The following is a 13,957-nucleotide window of genomic DNA, read 5'->3' on the forward strand; positions in this document are numbered from 1 at the left end:
TGTTCTGTGTACCATGTAGAAGGATGGAATAAGGAGTGACTGGGTGTGTTCTGTGTACCATGTAGAAGGATGGAATATGGAGTGACTGGGTGTGTTCTGTGTACCATGTAGAAGGATGGAATAAGGAGTGACTGGGTGTGTTCTGTGTACCATGTAGAAGGATGGAATAAGGAGTGACTGGGTGTGTTCTGTGTACCATGTAGAAGGATGGAATAAGGAGTAACTGGGTGTGTTCTGTGTACCATGTAGAAGGATGGGGTATGGAGTGACTGGGTGTGTTCTGTGTACCATGTAGAAGGATGGAATAAGGAGTGACTGGGTGTGTTCTGTGTACCATGTAGAAGGATGGAATAAGGAGTGACTGGGTGTGTTCTGTGTACCATGTAGAAGGATGGGGTATGGAGTGACTGGGTGTGTTCTGTGTACCATGTAGAAGGATGGAATAAGGAGTGACTGGGTGTGTTCTGTGTACCATGTAGAAGGATGGGGTATGGAGTGACTGGGTGTGTTCTGTGTACCATGTAGAAGGATGGGGTATGGAGTGACTTATGTGTGTTCTGTGTACCATGTAGAAGGATGTAATAAGGAGTGACTGGGTGTGTTCTGTGTACCATGTAGAAGGATGGAATAAGGAGTGACTGGGTGTGTTCTGTGTCCCATGTAGAAGGATGGAATATGGAGTGACTGGGTGTGTTCTGTGTACCATGTAGAAGGATGGAATAAGGAGTGACTGGGTGTGTTCTGTGTCCCATGAAGAAGGATGGGGTGTGGAGTGACTGGGTGTGTTCTGTGTAGCATGTAGAAGGATGGGGTATGGAGTGACTGGGTGTGTTCTGTGTAGCATGTAGAAGGATGGGGTATGGAGTGACTGGGTGTGTTCTGTGTAGCATGTAGAAGGATGGGGTATGGAGTGACTGGGTGTGTTCTGTGTACCATGTAGAAGGATGGGGTGTGGAGTGACTGGGTGTGTTCTGTGTAGCATGTAGAAGGATGGGGTATGGAGTGACTGGGTGTGTTCTGTGTACCATGTAGAAGGATGGGGTGTGGAGTGACTGGGTGTGTTCTGTGTAGCATGTAGAAGGATGGGGTATGGAGTGACTGGGTGTGTTCTGTGTACCATGTAGAAGGATGGAATAAGGAGTGACTGGGTGTGTTCTGTGTACCATGTAGAAGGATGGGGTGTGGAGTGACTGGGTGTGTTCTGTGTAGCATGTAGAAGGATGGGGTATGGAGTGACGGTGTGTTCTGTGTAGCATGAAGAAGGATGGGGTGTGGAGTGACTGGGTGTGTTCTGTGTAGCATGTAGAAGGATGGGGTATGGAGTGACTGGGTGTGTTCTGTGTAGCATGTAGAAGGATGGAATAAGGAGTGACTGGGTGTGTTCTGTGTACCATGTAGAAGGATGGAATAAGGAGTGACTGGGTGTGTTCTGTGTACCATGTAGAAGGATGGGGTATGGAGTGACTGGGTGTGTTCTGTGTACCATGTAGAAGGATGGAATATGGAGTGACTGGGTGTGTTCTGTGTACCATGTAGAAGGATGGGGTGTGGAGTGACTGGGTGTGTTCTGTGTAGCATGTAGAAGGATGGGGTATGGAGTGACTGGGTGTGTTCTGTGTAGCATGAAGAAGGATGGAATAAGGAGTGACTGGGTGTGTTCTGTGTACCATGTAGAAGGATGGAATAAGGAGTGACTGGGTGTGTTCTGTGTACCATGTAGAAGGATGGGGTGTGGAGTGACTGGGTGTGTTCTGTGTCCCATGTAGAAGGATGGGGTATGGAGTGACTGGGTGTGTTCTGTGTACCATGTAGAAGGATGGGGTGTGGAGTGACTGGGTGTGTTCTGTGTAGCATGAAGAAGGATGGGGTGTGATCTGTGTGAAGTTGGTAAGGGAGATAGAGATAGAGAGTGAGAGAAATAGTGTGTGCGTGTTTGTGTGCGTCTTACCTTGACGTGGGGTTTAGCCAGTAGATTGAGCAGCTCGCTGATCTCTTCACTGGCACTTTTACCCTGCAGTTCCTCAGACAGCTGAGAGTAGGTGAGTGAGTGAGGGAATTGAAAGAGCAAGAAAGAGAGAAAGATAGGAAGAGAGAGAGTGTCTGTTAGCATTAATATAGTCAAGTGATAGTGAGACAGTCATACAGAACAACAGACTAACATGCTGACCAGATCGGACACGACACGCGCGTTGCAAAATAAATGTACACATACATGTTAATCAATAATTTCACCCACACTGCTCGTGGGCGTCAGCGAGCGTCTGCATGGCCAGGCGCTAAAATAGAAAATTGGTTCTATTTGTGACGCTCAAAGCGCTGCAAGTCCGGCCTCTCCCATCTCCTCATTGGTTTTTAGAAGCATATACCCACGTGGGTGACTGAAAGATGAACTTAGGCACGCACTAAGAACGAGGGAGAGCTCAGTTTGCCTTTTTTTTTTGTTGTCTTTAAGTGTTTTGGAAAGTTTGTGGTCGCTATCTACAGTGGCAAGAAAAAGTATGTGAACCCTTTGGAATTACCTGGATTTCTGCATAAATTGGTCGTCAAATTTGATCTGATCTTCATCTAAGTCACAACAATAGACAAACACAGTCTGCTTAAACGAATAACACACAAACAATTATACGTTTTGATATCTTTATTGAACACACCGTGTAAAACATTCACAGTGTAGGTTGGAAAACGTATGTGAACCCCTAGGCTAATGACTTTTCCAAAAGCTAATTGGAGTCAGGCGTCAGCTAACCTGGAGTCCAATCAATGAGACGAGATTGGAGATGTTGGTTAGAGCTGCCCTGCCCTATAAAAATACTCACAACATTTGAGTTTGCTATTCACAAGAAGCATTCCCTGATGTGAACCATACCTCGAACAAAAGAGATCTCTAAAAGCCTTGATGTTCATCAAGACAAATGCTCTATTATTGGAGAAAGTTCAGCACTGTTGCTACTCTCCCTAGGAGTGACCGTCCTGCAAGAGCACAGTGTAGAATGCTCAATGATGTTAAGAAGAATCCTAGAGTGTCAGCTAAAGACTTACAGAAATCTCTGGAACATGCTAATGTCTCTGTTGACGAGTCTACGATATGTAAAACACTAAACAAGAATGGTGTTCCGAAGAAGCCACTGCTGTCCAAAAAAAACACATTGCTGCACGTCTGAAGTTAGCAAAAGTGCACCTGGATGTTCCACAGCGCTACTGGCAAAATATTCTGTGGACAGATGAAACTACAGTTGAGTTGTTTGGAACAAACACACAACACTGTGTGGTGAAAAAAGGCACAGCACACCAACATCAAAACCTCATCGCAACTGTAAAGTATGGTGGAGGGAACATCATGGTTTGGAGCTGCTTTGCTGCCTCAGTGCCTGGACAGCTTGCTATCATCGACTGAAAAATGGATTCCCAAGTTTATCAAGACATTTTGCAGGAGAATGTTAGTCTATCTGTCCGCCAATTGAAGCTCAACAGAAATTGGATGATGCAACAGGACAACGACCCAAAACACAGAAGTAAATCAACAACAGAATGGCTTCAACAGAAGAAAATACACCTTTGAGTGGTCCAGTCATTTCTGACCTCAACCCGATTGAGATGCTGTGGCATGACCTCGAGAGCAGTTCACCAGACATCCCAAGAATATTGCTGAACTGAAACAGTTTTGTAAAGATGAATGGTCCAAAACTCCTCCTGACCGTTGTGCAGGTCTGTTCCGCAACTACAGAAAACGTTTGGTTGAGTTTATTGCTGCCAAAGGAGGGTTAACCAGTTATTAAATCCAAGGGTTCACATACTTTTCCCACTCTATACTGTGAATGTTTACACGGTGTGTTCAATAAAGACATGAAAACATATAATTGTTTGTGTTATTAGTTTAAGCAGACTGTGTTTGTCTATTGTTGTGACCTAGATGAAGTCAGATAAAATTGTATAACCAATTTATGCAGCAATCCAGGTAATTCCAAAGGGTTCACATACTTTTTCTTGCCATTGTAGCTTCTTAGTTTGGATCCCGCGACGCAGTTGGCATCAGTTTCTGGGACTGCTTGTCTTTTTCCAGTGATCTGACAAAGCCGACAAAGGACAGGTCTGAGGAGCTATTTGGCGTCGCAGCTAGCCCAGCTGCTAGCTAGCTGCATATCAAGCCAGCAAGGTTCCTGAACGCAGCCCGTGACGCGGTTAGCCATTGTGGCTGGGACCGCAGATTATCCCGGGTTTGTGGCTGTCTAGATCCCTGCTGTTTGTTGTTTTCAATTTTCCCCATGACCTGCCCTGTCTGGAACTGCAAGGAGTAACAGCATAACCTACGATGAGTTGAATGAGTAGAACGGTGAGTCAATGAGTTGAATGAGTAGAACGGTGAGTCAATGAGTTGAATGAGTAGAACGGTGAGTCAATGAGTTGAATGAGTAGAACGGCAAGATGACAGCAATCTGTAAGTCATTGAGAGGACATCAGTTCTGTGTGTGAATTCATGATAACAATGACAGATAAATTAGACTATCTCGAGGGACAATCAAGGCGAAACAACACGGTTATGGATGGAATTGCAGAATCTCCACGAGACCTGGACGGAGTCCGCGGACAAAGTGAGAGAAATGATCTCTGGGAAATTGAAGATGGACAACAGGACGATTGAGGTGGAGCGCGCCCACAGGACTGGAGAACCCACCACCGGCCCAGGTGATAGGCCCAGGTGACAGGCCCAGGCCAATAGTGGTCAAGTTCCTGAGATTCAAGGACAAGATAGCTGTTATGGCAAGAGCCAAGAACTTGAGAGGAACGTATATCTTCCTCAACGAGGACTATCCTGAAGCTGTGCGCCAAAAGAGGAAAGAACTCATCCCAGCCATGAAAGCTGCCAGAGCGCGTGGGGACATTGCTTACATCCGCTATGACAGGCTCATTGTCCCCCCTCCCTCCCAGAAGCCTGGAAGGGATGACAGAGCCAAGCCTATGGATTCGTAGCCTCAACCGCGCACACACACACACACACACACACACACACACACACACACACACACACACACACACACACACACACACACACACACACACACACACACACACACACACACACACACACACACACACACACACACACACACACACACACACACACACACACACACAAATTGATTAATGGACGGCTGAATGTAAAAAAAATCTCTTGCTTTGCTTGCTCTTTTCAGTATTGTGTCTATCTCTGATAAGCTACCCAGGGAAGGGCTGAAAATAGCCCATATTAATATATGTAGCCTTAGAAATATGATTCATGAAATCAGTAACTTGCTAACATCAGATAACATTCATATATTAGCCATTTCTGAGACTCACTTAGATACTTCATTTGATAATACATCAGTAGCAATACATGGATATAACATCTATAGAAGAGACAGGAATGCTTATGGGGGAGGTGTTTCTGTATATATTCAGAGCCATATCCCTGTAATGCTTATAGAATATTTTATGTCAAGTGTTATTGAAGTGTTGTGGTTGCAGGATCACTTGGCTCATCTAAAGACTTTTCTTTTGGGTTGTTACTATAGGCCACCAAGTGCTAACAGTCAGTATCTAAATAATATGTATGAAATGCTTGATAGTGTATGTGATGTAAACAGAGAGGTCTACTTTCTTGGAGACCTGAATATTGACTGGTTTTCATTAAGTTGTCCACTCAAGAGGAAGCTTCTCACTGTAACCAGTGCCTGTAATCTGGTTCAGGTTATTAATCAACCTACCAGGGTGTTTACAAACACTACAGGAACAAGATCATCCACATGTATCGATCACATTTTTACTGATACCCATTGGATGCAGAGATCACAATGTAGTAGCTATATCCAGGAAATCCAAAATTCCAATAGCTGAGCCTAAAATAGTGTATAAAAGACAATACAAAAGATTTTGCTGTGACTCTTATGTGGATGATGCTAAAAATGTGTTGGTCTGATGTGATTAATGAGGAGCATCCAGACACTACAGTTGATGAATATATGAAATTGCTTCTTCCAATTATTGATAAACATGCACCTGTTAAGAAACTGACTGTTAGAACTGTTAAGGCTCCATGGATTGATGAGGAATTGAAAAACTGTTTGGTTGAAAGAGATGGGGCAAAAGGAGTGGCTAATAAGTCTGGCTGCACATCTGACTGGCTGACTTACTGCAAATTGAGAAATTATGTAACTAGACTCAACAAAAAGAAGAAGAAACTAAATTATGAAGCCAAGATCAATGATATAAAGAATGATGGAAAAAAAACTTGAGTACTTTAAATTAAATTATGAGCAGAAAGACAAATTCAACTCCATCTTTCATCAAATCAGATGGCTTATATTCATAACAAAACCATTTGATGTTGCCAATTACTTGAATGATTACTTCAATGGCAAAGTGGGCGAACTTAGGCAGGAAATGCCAACAACGAACAGAGAGGAATTGTACTCATGCATAAACAAAAAATAATGAAAGAAAAGCATTGCAAGTTTGAATTTTGTAAAGTTAGTGTGGGAGAGGTGGGGAACTGATTGTAATCGATCAGTAATGACAAACCTCCTGGCATTGACAACTTAGATGGAAAGCTACTGAGGATGGTAGCTGACTCTAAAGCCACTCCTATCTGTCATATCTTTAATCTGAGCCCAGAGGAGTCTTTGTCCTCAGGCCTGGAGGGAAGCCAAAAGTAATTCCACTACCCAAGAGTGGTAAAGCGGCCTTTGCTGGTTCGAACATCGGACCTATAATCTTGCTGACAGCTCTTAGCAAACTGTTGGAAAAAATTGTGTTTAATCAAATACAATGCTATTTCTCTGTAAAGAAATTAACAACAGACTTTCAGCATGCTTATAGAGAAAAGCACTCAACATGTACTGCACTGACACAAATGACTGAAGATTGGTAAAAAAAAAATTGGTAATAAGGGAATTGTGGGAGCTGTACTGTTAGATTTCAGTGCAGCCTTTGCTATTATTGATCATAACCTGTTGTTGAAAAAACGTATGTGCTCTGCCATATCGTGGATTCAGAGCCATCTATCTAAACTCAGCAAAAAAAGAAACGCTCCTTTTTCAGGACCCTGTCTTCAAAGATAATTCGTAAAAATCCAAATAACTTCACAGAGCTTCATTGTAAAGGGTTTAAACACTGTTTCCCATGCTTTCAATGACCCAATGACCCATAAACAATTAATGAAGATGCACCTGTGGAACGGTCGTTAAGACACTAACAGCTTACAGACGGTAGGCAATTAAGGTCACAGTTATGAAAACGTAGGACACTGAAGAGGCCTTTCTACTGACTCTGAAAAACACCAAAAGAAAGATGCCCAGGGTCCCTGCTCATCTGTGTGAATGTGCCTTAGGCATGCTGCAAGGAGGCATGAGGACTGCAGATGTGGCCAGGGCAATAAATTGCAATGTCCGTACTGTGAGACGCCTAAGACAGCACTACAGGGAGACAGAACGGACAGCTGATCGTCCTCGTAGTGGCAGACCACTTGTAACACCTGCACAGGATCGGTACATCCGAACATCACACCTGCGGGACAGGTACAGGATGGCAACAACAACTACCCGAGTTACACCAGGAACACACAATCCCTCCATCAGTGCTCAGACTGTCCGCAATAGGCTGAGAGAGGCTGGACTGAGGGCTTGTAGGCCTGTTGTAAGGCAGGTCCTCACCAGACATCACCGGCAACAACGTCGCCTATGGGCACAAACCCACCGTCGCTGGACCAGACAGGACTGGCAAAAAGTGCTCTTCACTGACGAGTCACGATTTTGTCTCATAAGGGGTGATAGTCGGATTTGCGTTTATCGTCATCGGAATGAGCGTTACACCGAGGCCTGTACTCTGGAGCGGGATCGATTTGGAGGTGGAGGGTCCGTCATGGTCTGGGGCGGTGTGTCACAGCATCATCGGACTGAGCTCGTTGTCATTGCAGGCAATCTCAACGCAGTGCGTTACAGGGAAGACATCCTCCTCACTCATGTGGTACCCTTCCTGCAGGCTCATCCTGACATGACCCTCCAGCATGACAATGCCACCAGCCATTCTGCTCGTTATGTGCATGATTTCCTGCAAGACAGGAAGTTCAGTGTTCTGCCATGGCCAGCAAAGAGCCCGGATCTCAATCCCATTGAGCACGTCTGGGACCTGTTGGATCGGAGGGTGAGGTCTAGGGCCATTAACCCCAGAAATGGAACTTGCAGGTGATGGAACTTCCAGGAACTTGCAGGTGCCTTGGTGGGGTAACATCTCACAGCAAGAACTGGCAAATCTGGTGCAGTCCATGAGGAGGAGATGCACTGCAGCACTTAGTGCAGCTGGTGGCCACATCAGACACTGACTGTTACTTTAGATTTTGACCACCCCCCCTTTGTTCAGGGACACATTATTCAATTTCTGTTAGTCACATGTCTGTGGAACTTGTTCAGTTTATGTCTCAGTTGTGGAATCTTATGTTCATACAAATATTTACACATGTTAAGTTAACTGAAAATAAACGCAGTTGACAGTGGGAGGACGTTTCTTTTTTTTCTGAGTTAAGAACTCAGAGGGTTTTCTTTAATGGAAGCTTCTCTAATGTCAAACACGTAAAGTGTGGTGTACCGCAGTGCAACTCTCCACTCTTCTATTTTTACCAATGACCTGCCACTGGCATTAAACAAAGCATGTGTGTCCATGTATGCTGATGATTCAACCATATACGCATCAGCAACCACAGCTAATGAAGTCACTGAAACCCTTAACAAAGAGTTGCAATCTGTTTTGGAATGGGTGACCTGTAATCAACTGGTCCTGAACATCTCTAAAACTAAGAGCATTGTATTTGGTCCAAATCATTCCTTAAGTTCTAGACCTCGGCTGAATCTGGTAATGAATGGTGTGGCTGTTGAACAAGTTGAGGAGACTAAATTACTTGGCATTACCTTAGAGTGTAAACTGTCATGGTCAAAACATATAGATTTAATGGTTGTAAAGATGGGGAGAGGTCTAGCCGTAATAAAGTGATGCTCTGCTTTTTTGACACCACACTCCACAAAGCAAGTCCTGCAGGCTCTAGTTTTATCTTATCTTGATTATTGCCCAGTCATATGGTCCAGTGCTGCAAGGAAAGACCTAGTTAAACTGCAGCTGGTCCAGAACAGAGCGGCACGTCTTGCTCTTCATTGAAATCAGAGGGCTGATATAAATACTATGCATGCCAGTCTCTCTTGTTAAGAGTTGAGGAGAGACTGACTGCATCACTTCTTCTTTATAAGAAACACCCATGTGTTGAAAATCCCAAATTGTTTGCATAGTCAACTTACACACAGCTCTGACACACACACTTATCCCACCAGACATGTCTTTTCACAGTCCCCAAATCCAGAACAAATTCAAGAAAGCGTACAGTATTATATAGAGCCCTTATTGCATGGAACTTCCTTCCATCTCATATTGCTAAAAAAAACAGCAAACCTGGTTTCAAAAAACAGATAAAGCAACACCTTGCGGCACAACGCCTCTCCCCTATTTGACCTAGATAGTTTCTGTGTATGCATTGATATGTAGGCTACGTGTCTTTAAAAAAAATGTATGTAGTTCTGTCCTTGAGCGTTTATGTTTATGTCCCAGGACAAATTAACTAGCAACCGCAAGCTAGATAGCTAAATTGTCATAAATGTTTAATGCTTTTCGACCTGTCCCCAAACGAATATAATTGGTTCAGAGTTGTTGATGTTTCAACCTGCATGCGTGTCCTGATCGGTCTGGTGTGGGGTACAAAATCAGCAGGCGTGCAAGCAGTTTGGTCAGTATGTAACAAGGCCAGACAAAAAGAGGCCCCAGTCATGCTCTAGAGGTAATAATCCCTGTCTGTGTGCTGAGGGCCGCCAGGCAGCATGAAGAGAGACAGCCCATCAATCTGATGTCTCCCTAATACGCTCTGCTTCAGCACCCGAGCAAAAGCCAGGGGCCCAGACCCAAACTTGGTGGGCTGCTGCCTGGACCAGGCCCGTGGTTGTCTGGTTGTCTAGAGGGGGTGGCCGGTCTCATCTCCGTGGACTGGACAGGAGCTGATTTATGGGTGCCCTGGCAGAGAGAGCCGTGGTTCCCTGGGGGTGAGGAGGGCTGGAGAGAAGCGGCGAAGGAGCGGCTGAGTGCCCAGACAAAGGGCCGCTTGTGAGTGAACGGGGATGAGGAGGAGAACCGCCTGAACCGCGTCTGTTCAACGAGCCCCGGTGAAAAATCACAAGAGCTCTGAGAATCCTCCCACTGGCAGGGACAAGAGGAGGAGTGTGTGGGAGGAGGAGGGGAGTACCAAAAAACCCACACACCAGGGTTAGGGTCAATCCAATTCAATTCTAGTCAATTCAGGAAGTACACTGAAATTCTAATTCCAATTCTCGTCAATGCTGTTCAATGGGGAAAATGAGGAAGTGGAATTTGGTATACTTTCTGAATTGACTGGAATAGAAAAGGAATTGACCCCTAACCCTGACACACACTGCTCTCTGTTGCTCAGAGCGAGCGACCACCAGTAGACTGACTGCATACTTTTCAGTTCACAGTAACGGGGGTCTAAAGCCGAGGGGAACAGTTCAAGGAACATCACCCTCCCACACACACACAGCCAGACACACACCCAAACTAGTGTGTGATGATTACAGAGGAAAAGAGCGGAGGATGTTTGACTAATGACGTCCAGGGTGAGGTAGCAGTCAGGTAGGGGTGAGGTACAAGGGCAGCAGGGGTGAAGGAAAGGCCCTCTCACCTCTTCTGTGACAAAAACACGTGTCCTGGAGGGGTTTTTCCACTTGGTGAGTCCCCTCCAGGGACAAAGAGCTGCCAGGTGGGTTAAGGGACAGCCCAGTAGACCCAGGTCAATGTCACTGCCCCCCCCCCCCCCCCCAGTTCATCCCAGGAGTATACGTCATCACCACAGAGAGAGAGGAGTCACTACTGCACTGCTGTTGCTCTCTGAAGGACAGACGGTGTGTGAGAGAGCGAGAGAAAAATAAAGATGAGGTTGTGAGCATCTTGCTCTGTACAGACATCATCCCTTGCCAAAGTGAACTGCTACGAGAGAGAACAGGTCCTTTTATTGTCTTATTAAAGGCTTCAGCTCATAACTCACTAGGGAGGAAAGATGACACAACATACTCTATACTACCTTCATGCTTCTACGCTACAATCACACTTTCCATTCTCTCTCTCTCTGTGTGTGTGTGTGTCTACTTTGTGGACTGTGGCTGAGTGTATTTCAGTCGTAACCCCATGGCCAGCCCCACACTGATGTCTGTTTAGACAGGCTTGATGTGGAGCACTGAGTTTACGGTTCCCGCGGCCATGAAACCCATTACGTTATTTCAAACACAAATAAAAACCTGCGTCTGGCTATAACCGATGCGCACATCTTGTTCAATTAAAGCTCGTCTTTTTGTGATTGAATTTTACACCAGATGTTTCCACAACATAAGGTAAATACATGGTTCTGTCTCCTGGACATGCTAAAACGGGCTTGGCGCTGGATGACACCATGAGACTGAAGAAGAAGACACTGAAGCGAACATCAACGTCTTCAGGTCTGTCTGTCCTAATGGCAATTACTTACCTGAAAGATCCAGCGGAAATCAGTTGAACATTCATATACACGGACAATATTTGTCAGTTTGTAACAATTCTTTAAGACAAAGACAAAGAAGGTACAGGTAACTGCCAAAATAAAGGAACCGCCAACATAAAGGGCGTTGGGCCACCACGAGACAGAACAGCTTCAATGCACCTTGGCTTAGATTCTACAAGTGTCTGGAACTCTATTGGAGGGATGCGACATTATTTTTCCACAAGAAATTCCATATTTTGTTGATGGTGGTAGAAAACGGTCAATTAGGTTGAGATCTGGTGACTGAGACACAAACGACCCACATGACCATAAGCATGATGGGATGGTTTAACTGCTTAAGTACCTCAGGAACCACACTTATGTGGAAGCACCCGCTTTCAATATACTTTGTTTCCTTCATTTACTCAAGAGTTTCCCTTATTTTGCCAGTTACCTGTGAATCAATGCAATGTAACTGTGGATTGACAGTCAGTGTGGAGAGAGAGAAGAGAGAGGTTCTCTCTGGGCCCACCTGGTGGCCAGTCTGGAGAATGACAGACTAGAGAGGATGGGAGGACAACCAACAGAGGAGAGGGCCAGGGTAAAGGAGGCTGGGAGCTGTGGCCTTGTGTGTAATGAATTTGTGCTTGTGAGTTTATGGGCCTTTTATGTGTGTGTGTGTGTGTGTGTGTGTGTGTGTGTGTGTGTGTGTGTGTGTGTGTGTGTGTGTGTGTGTGTGTGTGTGTGTGTGTGTGTGTGTATGCATGCATGTGGTTGCGCGTGTGTAATAGTATTTCATCAAGCCAGCCAGGTATTGTGAGGACTCATGAGGTCTGTCCTATAGCAGCAGCAGTAGAGGTCTGGTGGGTCTGTGGATGGAGTCACCTGCTGAGACCGCTCTAGACAGTGCACGAGGGCAGACAGGGGTTGAAGTGTCATTTTATGTGAGGCAATAAATTCAACCTCCATAAACGAAACTCAACCCCAAAATGAATTTCACCAAGACTTCCTCTACTCAAGAAGTTTAATACCATACACTCTACTACACACAATGACTTCAATAGCTTACATTTCGACGCTCGGCGAGACGACGCGGTTGAAAAGGGATACTTCTTAAAAACACACATAGTTCTTAAAAACACAAGTGCTCTGAATGGTTCTGGTTGGTGGCTCTGTCACTCCGGACCGCTCTGATAAATCATCTTTATCCTGATACCTGAGGTTTCTCACAGCATTTACGAGGAAGCGCACATTTCAAACGCGGTCATTTTAAAAATGAACAGGGGGCTGATAGGTGGATCCCTTAAATAAATACAGAGAAGGAAGCTTGCCATGACCCATGGAGGGAGAGAGGGAGAAGGAAAAATAAGTTGTCTCTCTCTCTCCCACACAATAGACAAACAGCAGTATTGTGCACTAAGTCCCTGGTGCTGTGTTGTGGACCCGGTGACCTGGGTTCCGTCTGTCATCCTGCCATCCATACATCCATCGGTCTTCTAGAGTTTCTCTGGGCCAGACCAGACCAGTCTCTCCAGTCCCAGGGCTGTTTGTGCGGTCATTGTCACGGCAGGCCGCTTAACAATGACAGCAATGGAGTTTGCAAGACAGCAACAACAGTCCTGAGACTCAGGCTAGGCACCCTCAGAAAAAGAAAGACACAGCCAGCTCAGCCAGGCCATAAAATAACCCACAAGACACACTCCACCTCTCTCTTTCTCTCAGATCCCTTTGACTCTCTGCCTCGCTCTCCTCTCTCCTCAGGCCTCCTCGGTGCTCTTTAGAAGGAGTTGAGGAATACTCCACAGCACTTTGATTACAATAAACAGAACAGGGGATTTAAAACACAACCACACATCATTAAACCACCACTTTACTAAACCAGACTGGATCAGTGGTTTATACAGGTGTGTGTGTGTACGCATGCTCTTGTGCAACCATGCACGTGTGTGTGTGTGTGTGTGTGTGTATGTGTGTGTGTGTGTGTTTGTAACGCTGCTAGTTCCATTACTGACCAATAGGAAGAAGCAGCACCAACACAATGTGATATATGTTTAGTTAATAATGACAGAGAAGGGTTTTCAGAGCTCTGATGATGAGAGGAGCAGAGAGTTTAACGGCCGTACAGATGATGGAAGTAAATAACCCATCGCTGGCAGCCATATTGGTACTCTGTCATGCACGCAGACACACACGCAGAGTGCTGGCATTTTGGGGAGAGGACGACAGGTTAATAAATTGACGGGGCCGTGTGCCACAGGTGATGGTGTGACATCGCCTCTCTCTCGCTTCTCTCCTATATTTATGCTCCCCGAGTCATTTCTCCTCTTTCATCTGACGCTTCGTCTCTTCCTGTCCTCTGCC

General features: G+C 45.3%; 1 protein-coding gene across 4 annotated transcripts in view; it reads right to left on the reverse strand.

Moving 5' to 3' along the window:
- Nucleotides 1–13,957, reverse strand: part of LOC139583739 (MAGUK p55 subfamily member 7-like) — a 268,462-nt gene that overhangs the window by 123,849 nt on the left and 130,656 nt on the right. For all 4 annotated transcript variants that reach the window (XM_071415154.1, XM_071415152.1, XM_071415151.1 and 1 more), the window contains one exon: nucleotides 1,949–2,029. In XM_071415154.1, the coding sequence (XP_071271255.1) occupies nucleotides 1,949–2,029 (81 nt within the window). The remainder of the gene's footprint in view (nucleotides 1–1,948; nucleotides 2,030–13,957) is intronic.

Source organism: Salvelinus alpinus, chromosome 8, assembly GCF_045679555.1.
Source record: "Salvelinus alpinus chromosome 8, SLU_Salpinus.1, whole genome shotgun sequence".
Lineage (NCBI taxonomy): Eukaryota > Metazoa > Chordata > Actinopteri > Salmoniformes > Salmonidae > Salvelinus > Salvelinus alpinus.